General features: G+C 31.8%; 1 protein-coding gene across 1 annotated transcript in view; it reads right to left on the bottom strand.

Moving 5' to 3' along the window:
* Window positions 1–5,238: 5,238 nt before the first annotated feature.
* The window catches only part of LOC127701175 (valacyclovir hydrolase-like), a 37,091-nt gene continuing 20,938 nt past the window's right edge, over window positions 5,239–21,391 (bottom strand). Inside the window, exons 5-8 of the mRNA XM_052205003.1 lie at window positions 19,714–19,867; window positions 14,262–14,393; window positions 10,883–11,006; window positions 5,239–9,136 (exon numbers count right to left, since the gene is read on the bottom strand). Coding sequence (XP_052060963.1) covers window positions 9,043–9,136; window positions 10,883–11,006; window positions 14,262–14,393; window positions 19,714–19,867 — 504 coding nt within the window. The 3' untranslated portion in view covers window positions 5,239–9,042. The remainder of the gene's footprint in view (window positions 9,137–10,882; window positions 11,007–14,261; window positions 14,394–19,713; window positions 19,868–21,391) is intronic.

The raw sequence follows: 21,391 nt of genomic DNA, 5'->3' as shown, positions 1-21,391 counted from the left end.
AGGAAATTTTGCAGTTTTTGGTTATTATCTTGAGTATTATTATAGATAGAGATAAACTGTAAACAGCAATAATGTTTAGCAAAGTAAGATCTACAAATAAGTTGTCATGACCAAAATTGTCAGTCGACCCCTTTAGGAGTTATTGCCCTTAATAGTCAATTTTTAACAATTTTTTGTAAATTTTTGTAATCTTTTACAAAAATCTTCTTCTCTGAAACTACTAAGACAAACTTAACCATACTTGGCCATAATCATTATTAGGGTATCTAGTTTAAAAAATTTGTCCGATGACCCCGCCTTCCAACCATCATGGCCGACTTAGTTAAAAATAGAACATAGGGGTAAAATGCAGTTTTTGGTTTATATCTCTGAAACTAAAGCATTTAGGGCAAATCTGACAGGTGGCAAAAATGTTCATCAGATTTAGATTTATCTGCCCTGAAATTTTCAGACGAATCCGACAACCCGTTGTTGGGTTGCTGCCCCTGAGTTAGTAATTTTACAAAAAAATTTCAGTTTTTTTCCTTAACAGTCGTTAAATGATTTGATGCATTAAATTTGTTCTTTAAGAATCTTATTAACCTTCCAGTGCACGTTTGTTTACCGTATGATTCTTTCATCACGGTTTTCCCCTCGCACTTGCGCTGTGTGGTGACCGAAGTTCTAACAAAAGGTCGTAATTAAGGTCAATGCATACGGGAAAATGTCGGCGATTTAGTGTACATCAGACAATAATTCGATAGCAGTACATTTATGAAGATTTTAATAATATCAAGGACTTTCTTTTACAAGAAAGTTCACGTACACTTGTTTTTATAGTAAAACTTAACCATTCATATATATAAAACATATTCAACTTGTATTTAAGAATTTGAAGTTTCGATGACATTAAAATTACAAGAAATTAGTTTCATATGACTTTAAGCTTTCGAGTAAAATATAATTAGCGACATTCCCCCCCAACCCCCTTGATCCGCCACTGCATATGATTTTATATATATGTACAAAATATCTTTCAAGATGAAATGTTGTCAAAAACGGAACCAAAAAAATCGTAAGGGGTTCCGCGGAACCCTGTTTTCGCCTACGATTGCTGCTGTCAGTGTAAAAGTGTAATTTTGACTTAAAAGTGAGTCCATTTATCAGTAAAATACAGAATTAAAAAAAATCTTATTTTATCTTTAGATGCTATTTCTTGGTCTTGAAGATTATCTTCTGTCCAAGTTTCATAACAATCCATGAAGGTTTACAAACTTAACATGTCAAAATAATTGAATCCCAGACTGTTTTAAATCTTAAAAAACTTAAGTCCATCTATCAGAAAAATACTGAAAATCAAAATGTATTTTCAAAAGTTTGCTTTAGACGTTATCTCTTAATCATAAAAAACTGCTTCTGCCAAAGTTTCATAAAATTCAGACTGTATCTACTTGTTAACTGTAAAATAAACTAAATTTTGCTCTGGATACTGTATTTATGGTCATAAACAAACTTCTGTCCAAGCTTCTGTCAAAATTTCATAAAATTCCATGAAGGTTTGACAAAGTTACTGATGACTGAAAAACTTTAACCTCAAACTGAATCTGAATGTTAATAGTAAAAAAAAAAAAGTCCAATAATCAGTAAAATACAGAAAAATTAAAATAAATATTTTCGAAATTTTGCTCTGGATGTTGTATTTTGGTCATAATGATAAACAAGCTTCTGTCCAAATTTCATAAAATTCCATGAAGTTTTGACAAAGTTATTGATGTCTAAAAAAACTTTAACCACAGACTGAACCTAAATGTTGACGACGCCGACGACGGATTCTAGGATCGCTATGTCTCGCTTTCGCGACATAAATGTTGCAGGCCCGACAAAAAGCTAATATTTTTGTCTTGCCTGGGACGAAAGTCCATATGACATAAGTATTACAATACGGCGACGGCGTAAACTATTTGCTTAAAGCTTTACATTTCAAAAGGTAGAAGACATGGATGCTTCATACCTTGTGTGCAGATACCTTATGTTATGAAGTTTCCGTCTGTCATATGTCCATTGTCCTTGACCTCATTTTCATGGTTCAGTGACTGCTTTTTTTTGTTTAGTGAAATACTCACTTATTATGAATAATATGATAACTATATTTGGTATAGGGTTTCCTTGCAACGTCTACACGTCCGTCAGGTAGGGTTCACCTGACCTCGACCTTATTCCATGGATCAGTGATCAGTCCGTATCTCAGATACTATAAGCAATATGTCAACTATATTTAATGTATGGAATGATTGAAGGTACACATTTCTGACTGGCAGATATCATCTGACCTTGACCCCAATTTCATGGTTCATTGGACAATGTTTAGTAATAGTGGTTTGGTCTATTTCTCAGATACTATAAGCAATAGGGCCACTATATTTGGTGTATGGAATGATTATCAGGTGTACATTTCCGTCTGGCAGGTTTCATCTGATCTCATTTTCATGGTTCATCGGACAATGTTTAGTTTTTGTGGTTTGGTCTATTTTTCAGATATTATAAGCAATGTGTCAATTATATTTAGTATATGGAAAAATTGTAAGGTGTACACGTCTGTCTAGCAGGGTTCATATGACCTTGACCTCATTTTCATAAGTCTTCGTAATTTTGTCAGTTCATCAGATTCTATACGTAATAGGTCAACTACATTTGATGTATTGAATGATTGTAAGGTGTATATGTCTATCTGGCAGGGTACATAATTATGACCTTGACCTCATTTTCATGGTTCATTGGCCAATGTTAAGATTTTGTGGTTTGGTCTATTTCTCAGATATTATAAGCAATAGGTCAAATATATCTGACCTCATTTTCATAAAAAAACAAAATTTATAATGTTAAATTTATGTGATACTCGTAGTAAAACTTTCATATTACAGACTTTCAACATGAATTCAATGATAAGTAACACAGGCTAGGATGAAATTTGAAAAAAGGCAAGACAGGAGTTTTGAGTAAAAAAAAGGCAGGATGACAATTTACGTAAAAAAAGTCAGGATAAACTAATAAAAAAAATGCAGGACCGAATAGAGTGAAAAATAAAAAGACAGGACAGAGATTACAACTAAAAAAAATGCAGGACAAAATTTTTCATCCTAGCCCCCCCATAAAAATCAAATGGTAGCTCCCTAAGAGAAGGTCTGGATCTGGTTTACAGAATAGAGAATAATGGGCAAAAAGTGCAGAATAAGAGCAAAAAAAAAATAAATAAAGAATAGAGTACCGGTAAAATAAGCCCTCAAAAAATAAAGAATAGAGAAAAATAAGCCCATACAAAATAAAGAAAAGAGAAAAATTGCCAGATTAGAAAAAGGAAAGAGAAAATTGGTTTTTTAAAATTAAAGAATAAAGAAATGAAGGACCCCCAAACCCAGACCCTCACAAGTTGCTGGCTTCATACATTTCCTTCTTCCCAGTAGATGGGTACTACAGTGCTAGAACATCAGAATGTTATTAATATATTAGAATTTGGTTCTTGACAGATACGAATGATTAACTTACAATTTCCAACTTCATCATTGGTAACTCACCATTTCCAACTTCATCATTGGTAACTTATTGTTGCTGATTTCATCATTGGTTACTCACCATTGCTGACTTCATCATTGATAACTTACTGTTGCTGATTTCATCATTGGTAACTCACCATTGCTGACTTCATCATTGGTAACTTACTGTTGCTGATTTCATCATTGGTAACTCACCATTGCTGACTTCATCATTGGTAACTCAATATTGCTGACTTCATCATTGGTAACTCACCATTGCTGACTTCATCATTGGTAACTTACTGTTGCTGACTTCATCATTGGTAACTTATTGTTGCTGACTTCATCATTGGTAACTTACTGTTGCTCATTTCATCATTGGTAACTCACCATTGCTGACTTCATCATTGGTAATTACCATTGCTGACTTCATCATTGGTAATTACCATTGCTGACTTCATCATTGGTAATTGAACTGGACTGTACTTTCAACCTTCAGGGAGTTACAAGAGATTCGAACAAAGATAATTAACAGTGATGCTGAAATGGGTTTCAAAATTAATATTTCAGAGCAAAACACCATAATGTCATAAGTTCAGTGTAGCAAATATTTGCTTGCCAGTGTTTACAATCTGTTCCAAAGCAAAATGGATTATAACCTTTGATTAGCAAAACACAAGAAAAGGCCAGCATGGCATGGATTAAACTACCAGCAGCATCACCTTAGCACAACCCATAACATGCATATATAGCACAGATATAACCTTAAGGCTATGCTGACTTACTGATTTTAGGCTTGTTTTTCTCTCTCCAATTTCCAGTAATTTATATTTTAGTTGGCAGTAGGTGATATATAGAATAACCATACATTGCCTCGAAATATAAATTTTATTTGTACAAGGCTTAGAAACAGGTAGAAAGCAAGGCTTTGCCGAGCATTTCTATCCTGTTTTGAGCCAAGTACAAATAAAATTTATATTTCGAGACAATGTATGGTATTCTTGATATACTGCGACTCCTACAACTGTTCCAAATGAAATATCTAGTGTAAAAACCATCATTTTTTAATTTGGAGGGGACAACGTAAAATTTCCGTGAACCTGTATTATTTATTGACGTCATAAATAAAACTCTACGGAAACGCATTGTCAACGTCATAAATAAAGCAATATACGGTCAGTGACTGTATATCAGAAATTAATATACGGTCAATGCAATTTGACTGCGCAAATAGCACAGCTGCAGTATATATATTGATAGTATTCTGATGCGCTTGTAGTACCATGTTCTATAAAGTTTAAGGTTATGTTTTAGCTATACACGAGTGGTCTTAATGTAGATATAAACCAAAATAATTATAAAACCAAAATAATAATAAAATTAACATGTCAGTCAGTAATATACATGTATGAACAGTTGAAAAATCTCTAGTATAGAATGTATGCTTTATGGTTTATCTTGTCATTCTTACATGACTGATAAATATCATAAAGTTTGGATTGAGAGGAATATTTATCTCTTGATCTTCATGATACAAAGTTGTTCTCCCCAATGCTTCCCAATACATAGCTGCGGAACCGTAGATCTGAGGTCCTCATGATATTTTTTGACAATTTGCGGAATAAATTAAATAAGTTTTCATCCTGAATGTGCACCTGTAATCTATTTAGTGGGATTAAGAAAATAATCCATAAGTCCTACATGGCTTTTGTTACAAACAAGACAAAAATTCAAAACCAAGCATTTATTTTATTTAATATGGCATTTCAACAACTGTATATAATATTATAAGGATGTTTATTCAAGAACAAAAAGACAGAATCTGTCAAAGTACTAGAAAAAAAATAATTATGTTTTTTTCTTGATACAGTAACATATAAAATATATATGGATACACATTGTTAAAAAGAATACTTTTAAATGTTAAGTGACATTTTTAGTACTGTTGAAGTCTAGTGTATTTTTTCTTTTAACTGTTTACACAGTCTATACATATCTATACTTCATGTTTAAAATTTCCCCTGAGGAATTCTATTCAACCATATACATGAATATCAAACATAATGCATGATATCTGTTCCAAACTTACACTTTTCATCAAATAATTATTCATACAATTTTGTTTGTTAATTCCATAACTGCTGAAATAAATAATTCAGTGGTGGATCCAGAACTTTTTATAAAGGGGGGGGGGGGGGGGGGGGGGGCACTGACTGCCATAAGAGGGGGCCCGCAACAGTCATGCTTCAGTGATTCCCTATATAATCAACCAAATTTTTCCCACAAAAGGGGGGCCAGGCGATATCTTTTTGAGCCAAAATTGAACTCATTTGTGCCAATGCTACTTCTGCGCCACTTCACTTTAAAAACTATAGGCATCATTTGCGCCAATTGAAAAATCATCTTATTGCGCCAATTTTATGAATTTATTTATTTTTAATCAATTTTACACAAAACAAAGTCATTGTCTTCGTTTGTTACAACAACAATATCACCAAGAATTCTGTGAAATTGGCTTGATGTTTTGGTTGAGATGAGTGCAGTTTCCTTCTTTCACTGTACATGAATTGAGATATTCAAAATCTTTTTTTTTCTAAATCTTCTTCATCAATTTTGAAGAGCTCAGAATTAATCCAACACACTGGGGGAACAGAAAAAATGTCAGATTAAGCAGGGTGTCGGAATACTCAGGTTTTTTCTGCAAGGATAGGCATATTTTGGGACCATGAAAATGTGTCGGTTAAAGCAGGATGTTGGAATACTCAGGTGTCGGATTAGGCAGGTTACACTGTATTAACATATCAGTTGCTTTTCGTTTGCATGCTGTTTTGAAAATCTGTCCTTCTAGTTCTGAGTATAAGTTTCATGTAAATGATCTAATTCCCTACTCAATATAACTGTACTAGATTCATCTGTAAAAAGCCTAGCACACTACGACTTAACTGTACATCTCCATCTAATTTCTCTGTTTTTCTGAACAAATGCCTGACGAAATTTGTGTTCTTCGACAACGATGACAGGTTTTCCTCTATCAAACTTTATTTTCTTGAACGATATATCAGACATCTTTACATGTGAAAAATATTCTGTTACTGAACAATTTATTTCTTGGTGATTTTTTCTCAATCTTTATGAGTGTTGAGTTTAATCTAAAGTTGATAGGTTATTCATAGTACATGTTACATTTATGCTATAGGTAAAAATGTACAGGTGAATGTGGCGCAATTTGATTCCATTTATTGGCGCAATTGATATCATCCGAAAAATAAAGAGTGGCGCAATTGATACCTTTTCAAAACTGTAATTGGCGCAAATTGATTCTGCCTGTCCTCTTCACTAAAACGGTTTTAAACTATCTTGAGTAACTTTTTAATTTGCAAATTGAGTTAAAGCTTGATAATTCATTGAAATTATTGTTTAATGTCAATAAGTGAAAAATGTAGCCTTATCATCTATTTAATTTTTTAAAATTTCAGTCAAGGTAATGGCAAAACAGTTTGATATGTCCATTATATGGATATAATTTACTTGGTTTTCCTTTGATATCCCATGAAAATTAAAGTACAAATAATGAGGATCAATTGAACTGGAAAGGAGACCACTCAAATTTAATTTTTAGTGAATATTGTGCACTAAAATAGTACAATCCTTGGTCTACTGGATATATTCATTTAATACGAAAAGCATAAGTTAGGGTCTGGATGGGGTTTACAGAATAGAAAATAATGAGCCAAATGTACAGAAAAAAATCAAATAATGAATAGAGAAAAATAGGGCAACAAAATAATGAATAGAGAATAATGGGGTGCTAAAATATAAAGAATAGAGAATAATTGGCAAAAAATTAAAAAGTACAGAAATGAAGGACCCCCATCCAGACCCTCATAGGTTTCATAGAAAAATAAATGGGGAATGTGTCCATAGGACACAGATGATGCCCCTGCTTGCATATAACATTATAAAGGGACATAACTCAAGAATGGTAAATGCGTTGCTACCCAAATTCCTACTTGATCTCAGTTTTGTGGTAATAAGCATTGTGTATAAGTTTCATAACATTTGATTGAGGCAAACTAAAGTTATAGAACGGAAACAAACGGACAAGGGTAAAACTTAATGCCCCCTCCGCTACGGCCGGGGCATAAAAAACCCTGTTGCAACGAAACAAACAATGGTAAAAAGTTGTATGTTTTTGCAACACTTTTCATGATCGTTCAACCTGTATTAGTAAGTTCCCATGTAAATACAAAATTGCAGAGTTAGTTTTATGTCTCAGGTAAACTTGCTTGTTTTCTTATTTATTTAGTTTTTATACATTTTATATCATAAAACATATTATGAAAATCAAAATTCAAAATTTTAACAAATGATTAAAGTTATATCTTTTTCAACTAAGGCATCTAATTATATAATGTAACCTACTTTTGACTTCCACTTGAAAGTCAACTAAGGTAAAAAGTTTGCATACACATACAATCTTAATCTGCCACTGGAGTGGAGTGCATGTAAAACCAGATTACATAATTACAACAGTTAAAATTTACAGAAACACCATGCATGCATTAGTCAAGTTGTCATCATTATGGATTTGCCAGTCAAACAAACAGTTTTATGTGTCAGGTACACATGTACTTTTTTCTGTGGCAATGAAAAATGTAATACTGCTGACATTTTTTGTCAAACAATTGGAAACAAAATTTATCCATTTCCATTAATAAATTTCTGCTGTTAACATGACCTGTGACCAAGTGACTTCAAAATCAATAGGGTTATTGTTCACCCCAATGAGCATTATTTGATTTGATTTATAGCTGAAAGATATTGTCCAGGAACAAAATTTCACTCTATTAATTGGCAATGTGACATAGATCTTTGCCATATGGACACAAGAGGTTTTTTCAAATTAAGTTTGCTGAAAGGTTGGACATATGGTTCATTAGATATCATCTAGAAACCATAATGCTGCCCCAATATAATATTAATTTCAGTCTTATTAGCTCTGTGACCTTATCCCTTGACTAACATATACCGTAATAAAAATCAGAAAGGGGTCTTTTTTTTCTTCAGTCTGGTGAGGGTTGGACACATGGTTCAAAAGGTATCATCCAGAGCCAAAATATGGCAACATTTCAGTTTACCCATTCCTGCTTTGAACTGAACTTTGACCTAGTGGCCTTCTTCATCCCATGGCCATTATCAAACCAAGTATTGTATCAACTGAACATGATGTGAACAAAATATCAACCATAAACCAAAGTTTTAGTCTATCAATATCATCTGATCTTTGAAATAATGACCTCAAAATCAGTAAACATCTCCTTCATCCATTGAATGGGGCATTCTAAAACTAAAGTTGCTAAAGGTTTTGTCCAGAAACCAAGATGTTAACATCTAGACGACATTAATCATATTATTCCATCATGTCACAACTCATCTAAAAATACGGACACTGGATAAAACCACATATAATGAAAAGAAGAAATACTATTCAAAAGACAAATGACAAAAATAAAGTTGATGTAATTATTGGTAATCATGTTTCCTTAAGAAAATGTTCAACCATAAAATTAAATTCTCTGTGGTATCTAATGTGTAGGTTGTGCTTTCCTTCTGGCATGATGTAAAGTCTGTAAAATATAAAAAAAAATGTTGAAATAATTAGTCAAATGAATACATTTCCTAACCAAGACCGTAAAAGTTTAAATGAAAATTTAAAGTTTGGTTGTTTTAAATCTTCAATAAATCAGAGACTGCTCAACTAGTCACTTATAAATTCAATCATTGATAATAGTATAACATATTTTGACTAGAAATAAAATAAATGGAGAATGTGTCCATGGGACACAGATGATGCTACCGCTTGCATATAAGATTATAAAGGGATATAACTCAAGAACCATAAAAGTGATGCCACCCATATTCAATCTTGTTTTGAGGTAATAATTGTACATAAATTTCATAACATTTGGTTGAGGCAAACCAAAGTTAGAAAACGTTAACTAATTTTGGGATGTAGACGTACAGACAGATAAGGGCAACACTTAATGCCCCCTCCGGTTCAACGGGGGCATAAAAACTGACCAACTTGTTTTATACGGAAAGTTTGTGTTTATACAATCTAAATCCAATCTTCTGGATTAAACGTACAAGGATTTACCTTATTAGTTCCATTCATTTTTTATTTATCACTGACAATTGAGAGCATGTCAAGTTTGTACTTCTTATTCAATGTAACAGCGTTTCCTTGATATAATTTGGATACATTTATGAAGGAATTGTCCAAATCTTTATTGCATGTACACCTGGGGTCAGTAACTGTAAAATGCTTGTTACATTTATACAATGAGTTTTTGAAAGTAGAACTACAATAAGTATTTTGAATACATGTAATTGAAATAAACTGCTTCGCTGAGTGCAGCTGGATACGCCCACAGAGGTCCAACCCTGAACAGTTGGGGCAAAAATGGACACAATATTCAAGATTGATACAGGTCTGAATTTGGATTGTAATTAAATATTTGACATATTATAGGTTTCTTAATAAAGGTAGTCAAAGAACTTGAAATTGGTTATATGAATTGAATTTATATTCAATTAAAGATTTCTTGCTGTTGTGCAATACACTGTGCTGTTGCACAATACTTAGTAAATCTGTTGTCAGACTATAAACAAATAAAGTTCAATTAATTCTCAATGTCATATTAGAAATTTATGAAAATCAAAATGGTGCTTAAATAAATAGATATAAACAATTCACCAAAGTTTCATGAGAATTGCTGACAGCATTTTTGAGTTATTGTCAGAAAACTTGAAAATCCCCCCTTTTTTAATGAATAAAACCCCATAACTCAGATATGTAAAATGTAAAATTTATAAAATTCTAAAGGGAGTTTACATCAATAGATATAAACAATTCATTAAAGTTTCATAAGAAATGCTGAAAGCATTTTTGAGTTTTTGTCCGAAAACTGGATAATCCCCCTTTTTTTATGAATAAAACTAAAACCCTGCAACTCGGAAACGTAAAATCTAAAATGTATAAAAAACAAATGGGAGCTCACGTCAATAAATATAAACAATTCACCAAAGTTTTATGCAAATTGGTTAAAGCGTTTTTTAGTTAATGTCCGACATGTTGACGACGGACAGACAGACGGACAGACAGACGGACAACGGTATACCATAATACATCCCGTAAAAAATGTAGTAGCAATCTTAATCCAAACTAAAAATACAAATGTATATACAAATGTATGAAAAATAGCAGAACTAGTTTTGAGCATAAAAAGTGATGTAATAAACAGGTGATAATGTTACACTTTTGTATTGTGTGAGAGAATAACCCTTTAACCAATGAGGTAACATGTTATTACCTTGATCCTGCAATGTTATGGTGAAGATAATCTGGATGTTCTAATCCTACCAAAGGATCCTTTAAACCATGAATAATCAATGTCTTACATTTAATATTCTTCAACTCATCTTTACAGATATCTCCTAAAAAAAAACAATAAAGTTCCTCAGTTTGTTTCTCATGTCTTTATATTTTCATTGGTGCATGCTGCTGCTGATGTTAAGTTTAGATTTATTCAAATTAAAAAATATCTCCAACAATACTTTCAAGTGAGGTCATTATCCCTCTATAGGTTCAGTGATAAGTGTTATAGTTCATTCGTTTGATGTGACTCATTCAAAAAGTACAAAAGTAAGTAAACCAGGACATTTTCAGTATTTCCATGGCTATCCTGTTGGTTGATTTGTAGGAACAAAAAAAAAAAAAAAAAAATTTATACTAGACACCCTAAGGATCATTCTTCCATAGTTTGATTGAAATTGGTCCAGTATTTTCAGAGGAAAAGATTTTTACAAGTTTATGACAACAACAATGCACAACAACAGGCACCAAGAGATATTTCACATTGACCCAAGTGATCAGTAGACTACTTCAATCTTTTGTTCAACAGTAAAGGTTACATGCTCTTAGGCCCGAGAACACAGTTATTTCGTAGTGCATTTCTTTTAGACAATAAATTCAAATTAAAAAAATCGCACCTGCTCTCTCTCAAAAAGATTTTTACAGTGTAGTGTACTACTATTGATATAAATAATATCAAAATTATAGAAACTTCTACCAGCTCTAACTCAAAATATTGACAATTCTGTGTTAAGGGGGGCTAAAATTCAGTTTGACAGCTTCCGACATTCTAATTTTTGACCTTTTTTAACTGGACCAAATCACTACTTAACATAAAGATTCAGCACCCAAATTTTTTTAACATGTAATTTCATCCCCTTACTTAATATTTCATGCATAAAATATCAAGAAATAAATTGGGAAAGTGTATAAAAAAAATGCAAGTTATACACTGTTCACACTAGGGACTATATTCGTAGACAACGAAAACCAAAGGACGATAACTGTGTCCTTGGACCTAATAGGATAGAAAGACTTGACCAATTTTAATAAAACTTTGCATGACCTAAGCTTAGGCAATTTTAAGATAGTTGGCCAAGTTTCATGGCCATAGGATATATATTATAGAAACTAGGGCCATTTTAATATTGAAATTTGGATGTTTATTTTTGACGTTTAAATCAAATATTTTCAACTGTCAAGATTTTGGCCTAAAAAATTTAAATATTGCAAAAATTTGCTTTTTAAATATTCTTGAATTTAATATAATAATAATAAAAAGCAACGGAACACTCATTTGATTTATCAGATTTCTTACAGTTATTCAAAAGTCAAATTTATATGAGCCTGTGCCTGAAAATAGAGATTGTCGAATTAAGGGAAGCCTTACATAAACATGCATTTTTTTCAACCAATTTGAAGTTTTTGAAGGTTTTTAACCATACATTATTCTTCCATATATATTAAATGTACTTTAAATGTAAAGAAAAGTTACAAAAAGCATACCACATGAGTATAAAATGGTCTTAGGCCATGTAAGACTGAGAATTATTTAGAGTCGATTTAGGCCGTAGCCCATATTTACATATAAAAATGCACACAGAGGCTATAAGGAAGTGAAATTTGTTACTTTTTGCTCATTTCTATGCTAAGATGTCATGATACAAGAAGTCTAATTGCAAAAGGACTCTTGAATTCAACTTTTTTTTGTAGACAGTATGGTCTGATGACCAGTTTTTCACTTTTCAATGGAAAACTTGCATGTAGTTTTAGTCTCATTTGGCATATATTTGAACCACTTACTATCCTAAAGAAGAAAATTATGGTAGCATATGAAATGAATAGGGTGTACTGATCATTGTAAAGTGTTTTTTTTACAGATTTAGAGAAATATTTGTGACGGACTACAGATTTTATGTACAAAGCTCTTCACATTTCACATACATCAAACAGGCCGTTTAACCAGGGACATAAATACAAATATTCTGCACATTTTTTCTGTGATAATCTACTTTTCTCTAGATTCCGAGTTCACAAATGGTTAATTAAATTTGATTTAAGCATAGTACCACAAATATCAGGAACATAAAAAGCTGTCAGATAGAAAGTCAGCATGGCTCTTAGGCATAAAATGGAAACTGCTTAAAATGCTTATTTTAGCCGTATAATGCCAAAATGGGACATTTTAACAGAATTTCTGTCAAACAAAGATGTAAATCCTTTACTTTTATTGAGTTTGACAAATTGAAACCAGAAAACCATTCAGGAAAGTTGCCAAAGTACAGAATCTACATTTACGGAATTCATCTCTTAGGCCCGAGAACACAGTTATTTCGTAGTGCATTTCTTTTAGACAATAAATTCAAATTAAAAAAATCGCACCTGCCCTATCTCAAAAAGATTTTTACAGTGTAGTGTACTACTATTGATATAAATAATATCAAAATTATAGAAACTTCTACCAGCTCTAACTCAAAATATTGACAATTCTGTGTTAAGGGGGGCTAAAATTCAGTTTGACAGCTTCCGACATTCTAATTTTTGACCTTTTTTAACTGGACCAAATCACTACTTAACATAAAGATTCAGCACCCAAATTTTTTCATCCCCTTACTTAATATTTCATGCATAAAATATCAAGAAATAAATTGGGAAAATGTATCAAAAAAAAATGCAAGTTATACACTGTTCACACTAGGGACTATATTCGTAGACAACGAAAACCAAAGGACGATAACTGTGTCCTTGGACCAGTATAGAATTTAACTATTTTATGGTTTATCTCAAGGGCTGTACATAAGTCATTAGCAGACTGTTGAAAGCTTTAGTAAAAGAAATTGAATTAATCAAAGTGCTTGTAAGCACTGAAGGGTGAAGATTGCTTTAATTTATCAGTGGGAAGTAAAATTAAATATTGCACTCTATCATTGGTTGTCATGGACAAAGGAAGATAACTCCAATTTTAAAGATAACTTAACAATGACATCATCGATATACTTAGAATAGATATAAGATTCCTGCACCTTGCACAAGTTATGTAATTTTCTTGACAAGTATAACATCATTTTGTAACTTGAATATCCAAGCATATATTTCATTGATAAATTTCTGGAAATATACATGGATAGGATGTATAGACTGTTATGATGAATTTACTATATTTTGTGTATCTCAAAAGTAATGATAAAGTTTGGAAAACTATCAAGCCAGCCACATAAGGGTTTTGATTGCATTGATGCAATCTTTACCCCCAAAAATAATCTAACTTGAACAATTAATAAATATTTTACACTACGGTATATGCAAAAGTGTAACTTTTGAATCATTGAAAGTCCTACCATTCCTTTTTGTAAAATATCTCTCATAAGCCTCTACCCATTCTTCCCATGTCTTCTGGAAATATTCTTCCCCATACAAAGTCATAAATGGTGACCTCATTTTCTCACTCCATTTCCAAATGTCTTTTAAACCTAAAAAGACAAATGCATACAATTTAATTAACTTATTTCAATGATATTGTGCCCGTTTTTTTTTTTATGTTCCTTACTTAGTACATGTATCAAAATATATTTGAATGAAAGATAATGAGACAACCAACAAAAATTCATACATAAAATTGACATTTAGAGATGAATAATAAGAGATGTGGGGTATACATCAATGAGACAATATCCCAATGACACAAAAATACTAAAAGGCATCTAGAAGTCAATGCATGTTTTTCAACAATAAACAAGAATCTACACCATATTTATAACTTATACTGCCCTAAATCTGGACAATTTTTGAAAAACGTAGAGAGTACCAGAGATTTGCCATCAACACCACACTTCTTATAAAATATCAGTATTAAAGACGGCAAAATTACATTTATTTATAGTTTTGAGACAAAAAGATAGAGCCAAGGCCTTACACAAAAAAATATTTACACACATTAACAACTTGTAAAATACACCTTGCCCCAAAATATCTTTTATGGTACATGTTTTGGTATAAATAGAGAATCCCTGGCTCATATCTAAATATTTATAACAAGATCTTTAAAAAAAGCTATTTTGGCAGATTAAATGCAAAAGCACTAATGTAAATATGTATGACAAATTCAAAAATACAAAGTCTTATGAACATCTGAAGTATGTTATTTGGTAGATATTCATAATTCTTTATGATTTTCGAATTGAAGTGGCAAAAAAGAGGCCTAATCAAACATTCCCCTTTGTGTACTGAATTTCAATACAGAAAAGAAAACAGTTGTGTTTGTTACTGTATACAGATGCATTGATACATAAAATACAAAACTGAATTATTAACAACAATAGTATGATCTCCCCTTTTTAAAGAAGTCTGATGAGTAAGAACAACCCTTAAAGTTACTTTCTTTGTTGTGCTGTAACACCACTGTCCCAGGTAAGGGGAAGTGTTGAGCGCTCACAAACATGTTTACCAATGCCACATTCTTTATGTGCCTGTCCTAAGTCAGGAACCTGTAGTTCAGTGGTTGTCGTTGGTTTATGTCTTATGTCAGTCATATTTGTTTTTGGTAAATTGTTTTGTTATAAATTAGGCCATTAGTTTCTCAATTGAATTGTTTCATATTTTTCATGTCAGGTCCTTAAAGCCTACTATACAGTATTAGTTTTTCTCATTGTTGAAGGCCATACAGTTGCCTATAATTGCTTACATTCATTTCATTTGAACTTGGGTGGATAGTTGTCTCATTGGCAATCATACCACATCTCCTTATTTTCATATTTACCCTACAAGGCCGTACGGTGACCTATAGTTGTTAATTTCTGTGTCATTTGGTCTCTTGTGGAGAGTTGTCTCATTGGCAATCATACCACATCTTCTTTTTTATATGACAACTTTTTTTTTATCAAATTATTTTTTTTATATCAATTCCTGAAAGTGGAAGAAATTTTCAGTAACTTCCTTCAGGGTTACTCCCCTTTTATTTACTATTTACCCTACAAAGCTGAGTGTGACAACTTATTTTTTATCAAATTCCTGAGAGTGGAAGATATTTTCAGTAACTTCCTTCAGAGTTACTCCCGTTTTATTTACTAGCAATTATGATAACAGAAGGGCTGCATATTTTTATTATACCTAGGGTTACAATTACTTATTTCCTCAACTCAAATAGATTTTAGTTTAGGTTCAGTGAAAATTAGATAGAAAAAAGAATATTACATTACAGAGACATTTTCTATTTCTTTATTAATTTGTTAAAAACATAGAACATAAATCGCAGCAGAAAAATAAATGGCACAGATATATGAGACAGAAACTTTAGCAACATTTCCATAAAAAACATTCAAAAACTTCAGTGGACACATATCCAAACCAAAATGATATTAAAGAACAATAAAATGCTCCACCCAGCGCAGCTTGATACTACCACAGAGGTCAAACCCTGAACACTTGGGGCAAAAATTGACACTACATTCAAGCTTGATACAGCTCTGAATTTGGATTGTGATTAAATATTTGACACAGGATAGGTTTCTAACAGAATGAATGTGGTCAAAGAACTGAAAAATTTGAAATTGAACTTGTACCTATTATGGTCCAATATCCAAAATCAAAATACATGGTCAGATTCAGCATATCCAAGTAAACCAAGAATGAAGATTTTAATTAATTTATTCATAAATAAAAGAACAATGTCCCCCATGTTGCACATATTTTATCTAAGGTACAAGGGCAATAACTAAAAATATACTTTTTTTTCTTTAAAATTGTTCATAAATATCGTTGAGAAATGAATGCTTCAGAGCATATTCAATGTGATTTCCGATATAATTAATATTTCCAAGGGCATAACTCGTTAAAAATATTTGATCAGCACTTATTTTGGAAAGTGTCAAAGACATTGCTGATATAAACCTATGATATAAGTTTCATAAAATTCTGGCAAGAACTGTACACACGAGAGGGCTAATGATGTAATTTTCCATATAATTAATATTTCTAAGGGGCATAACTCTTTTAAAAAACAATTGATCGGCAATGATGTCCAAACTCATCCAAGAAATTGATGATATAAACCTATAATATTAATTTCATAAAAATCTGGCAAGAATTGTACACATGAGAGCACTCGCAAGGCAATTTTCCATATATTTAATATTTCCAAGGGGCACAACTCTTTTGATAATAATTGATCAGCACAGATTTTTGAACTCGTCCGAGACATTACTGATATAAACCTACAATATAAGTTTCATAAAAATCTGGCAAGAATTGTACACATGGGAGTGCTAACAATGCAATTTTTCATATAATTAATGTTTCCAAAGGGCATAACTCTTTTAAAAATAATTGATCGCCAGTGATTTTCGAACTCGTTCGAGACATTGCTGATACATTGTATAAACCTACAATATAAGTTTCATAAAAATCTGGGAAGAATTGAACACATGAGAGCACTAAAGATGCAATTTTGCATATAATTAATGTTTCCAAGGGGCATAACTCTTTTAAAAATAGTTCATCGGCACTTATTTTCGAATTCATCTGGGACATTGCTGATATAAACCTATAATATAAGTTTTATAAAAATCTGCCGAGAATTGTACATGTGAAAGGGCTAACAAGACCGGACGGACACCTGGTATGTCATTGTCCCCCCACAATGCATTGCGGGTTGGGCAATAAACAATAAAGCTAAGTTTTTAAAGGGGTTCAAAATATCTAATATATATATGAACAGTTAATTTCAAACTAAATTTTTATATTATTTCTTCTCTAAAATTAGATATGATGCTGTATCTGTTTCTAACTATGACTCAACTTACAATTTCTATTAATTATGCAATACATCTCTGAATTAGAACTCTGATTAAGTATTTGACATAGCTTAGTTTCTGACACAGACTGGATGTGGTTTAAGTACTTAAATGATTTGAAATTGGACAGTTAATTTCTGTGTCATTTGGTCTCTTGTGGAGAGTTGTCTCATTGGCAATCATACCACATCCTCTTATTTTTATATCTATATATATATAGCTACCTATTATGGTCCAATATCCAAAATCTAAATACACGATTGGAATCATCATATCAAAGAACCCCAAGAATTCATTTTTTGATTATATCAAACATAATTTAATTTTGGACCTAAATGTGGACCAATTTGATAAATGAAATCCAAAACCCAAATACATGTTTAGATTCAGCATATCAAAGAACCCCTTGAATTCAATTTTTGTTAAAATTAAACTTTGTTTCATTTTGGACCCTTTGGACCTCAATGTGGACCAATATAAAAACCGGTCCCAAAATCCAAAATCTAAATACACGGTTAGATTCAGCATATCAAAGATCCCCAGAGTTCATTTTTTTTTAAATCAAACAAAAGTTTAATTTTGGGACCTTGGACCTCAATGTGAACCAATCTGATAACGGGCACACACATATAAATATCTAAATACACGGTTAGATTCAGCATATCAAAGAACCCCCATAACTTAATTTTTTATGAAATTAAACAAATTTTAATTTTGGACCCTTTGGACATCAATGTGGACAATTCAAAAAGGGGCCCAAAATCCAAAATCTAAATACACAGTGAAATTCAGCATATTTAAGAACCCAAACTTCAAGATTTTGAATTAACCTCCCCCCCCTCATTGAAATTGGTAAAATAAATGGGGAATGTGTCCTACTAGGCAAACTAAAGTAAGAGAACAGAAACGAATATTTCAGCAATTTTTCCATTTGTAAAGGGGCATAACTCTAGAACGGTAAAAGTGACGCGACCAAAATTCAAACTTTATCTGTGTTTTGTGGTAATAAGCATTGTGTATAAGTTTCATAACATTTGGTTGAGGCAAACTAAAGGTTAGAGAACGGAAACGAAAAATTCAGCAATTTTTCCATTTGTAAAGGGGCATAACTCTAGAACGGTAAAAGTGACGCCACCAAAATTAAAACTTGATCTGTGTTTTGTGGTAATAAGCATTGTGTATAAGTTTCATAACATTTGGTTGAGGCAAACTAAAGTTAGAGAATGGAAACCAATTTTGGGACGTACAAGGGTAAAACTTTATGCCCCCTCTGCTACGACGGGGGCATAAAAATAAGCAATTTATACAAAGTATAAGAAAAGTATTGTTTTTGGCCCCTTTTTCCTAAACAGTTGGGGCCATAACCTCAAAAATCAATCCCAATCTTCCTTTTTGGTATGGAACCTTGTGGTATAATTTCATAGAGATCCATAGACTTATACTCAAGTTCTTGTCTGAAAACAAGAAAATCCTAAATTTTTTTTTGCCCCTTTTTGGTCCCTTATTCCTAAACGATTGGGCCATAACCCCCAAAATCAATAAAAACCTTCCTTTTGTGGTATGGAACCTTGTGGTACAATTTCATAGAAATCCATACACTTATTCTCAAGTTATTGTTTGGAAACCAAATGTCTTCGGACGATGACAACCATGCTGACAAAGCCATACATTATACGACTGCCAAAATTTTGTGGTTGTATAAAAATTATTATAAGATTAATTGCATTTTACAGTACCAATGATGAAATTTTAATTTGTATGTAAACTTGAACTAAGGTAAAATCCTATCAAATAATAAATATGTTTCTTCAGGAAAAAAGAAGACACAGTGTTATCATTTCAATTAACGAAACATACTGGAAACAGTATATAACAAAAGCATTTTTATATGGTTATAATTTTATAATCTGAAATGGAGAATGGCATTTCATTGTTCAACTTCAATGCATGCCACAGTAAAAAATCAGCATTCAAATGAAATTGAACTTTTACTATATCAAACCTTGATAAGCTTCAATATCTTTTTCTGTAACATATGCATTACCACCCCAGATAACAAGTTTATTAACAATGTCAGGATGTCGAGCCGCCATGATCATTCCTGTTATAGCTCCATCACTCCATCCCAGTATTGAAAGCTTATGAATGTTTAGTTTCTATAAAAAAACAAAAATCTAATTACATGTCTTTCTATTTTCACAATGATTTTACAATTTGCTAGCATCTGAGGAAATGTAAAAGCAAGTTTTGCTAGTTTCCATTCTTAGCTGTCATAACAAAACAGAATCACAAAGGAAGAATTTCATTTGAGTGAGTATTAATTTCTTTATATTTCATGCATGAAATAATAAGTAGGGGAATGAAATTACATGTTAAAAAAATTTGGGTGCTGAATTTTTATGTTAAGTAGTGATTTGGTCCAGTTTAAAATGGTCAAAAATTAGTATGTCTGAAGCTGTCAAACTGAATTATAGACCCCCGTAACATAAAATTGTCCATGTTTTTGAGTTAGAGCTGGTAGACTTTTCTATAGTTTTAATATTATTTGTCCCCATATGAGGACACTACACTGTAAAAATCTTTTTGAGATAGATCAGGTGCAATTCTTTTAATTTGAATTTATTGTCTAAAAGAAATGCACTATGAAATGACTGTGTTCTCGGGCCTAATGTTTAATTCATTGATTTTATTTATTTTGAATCAAAACTGAAATAATTTATCTCCTTTTCCTTAGCTACAAATTTTTTTTTCCAACTTGAAATTTTAAAATTTTAGTTGATACCTATTAAAGTTATGTGGTTAAATCAACTATCATCTTTAAGTTTCACAACCAATTAGTTATTTGCTTGATTATTTTTTTGAAAAAAAAAACATCTTGGCACTTAATTAACAAGCAGTTGCAGTATGTTCATTAAAGGCTAGCTGAAAAGGGTTCAACCATAAAATCATATGTGAGATAATATCTTTTCCAAGTACAATAAAAGAACAGAGTTCCAATGTAACCACCATTGCATATATTTAATCTGTCCAAAGGCAAAAACTTTAAAAAATAAATGTGGATAGTGTCCACATGTAGACACAGATGATGCCCCTGCTTGCATATCATATAGTTATAAAGGGACATAACTGAAGAACGGTAAAAGTGACGCTACCCAAATTTGAACTTGATCTGAGTTTTGTGGTAATAAGCATTGTGTGTAAGTCTCATAACATTTGGTTGAGGCTAACTTAAGTAGAGAACAGAAACTAAAAATTCAGCAATTTTTCTATTTGTAAACATGCATAACTCTAGAAAGGTTGTGTATAAGTTTTATTACATTTGGTTGAGACAAACTAAAGTTAGAGAACGGAAACGAAAAATTCAGCAATTTTTATGTTTATAAAGGGACATAACTCAAGAATGGTAAAAGTGTCGCCACCAAATTTCGTACTTTATCTGTATTATGTAGTAATAAGCATTGTGTATAAGTTTCATAACATTTGGTTGAGGCAAACTAAAGTAAGAAAACGGAAACAAAAAATTTGTACTTGATCTTAGTTTTGTGGTAATGAATATTGTGTATAGGTTTCATAATGTTTGGTTGGGGCAAACTTAAGTTACAGAATGGAAACTAAAAATTTTGCAAACTTTCGATTTATAAAGGGGCATAACTCAATAATGGTTAAAGTGACACTACCCA

The sequence above is a fragment of the Mytilus californianus genome, unplaced genomic scaffold, assembly GCF_021869535.1.
Source record: "Mytilus californianus isolate M0D057914Y unplaced genomic scaffold, xbMytCali1.0.p SCAF_5, whole genome shotgun sequence".
NCBI classification, from domain to species: Eukaryota; Metazoa; Mollusca; class Bivalvia; order Mytilida; family Mytilidae; genus Mytilus; species Mytilus californianus.
The sequence above is the reverse complement of the archived record's forward strand: the minus strand, read 5'-3'. Positions and strand labels throughout refer to the sequence as shown.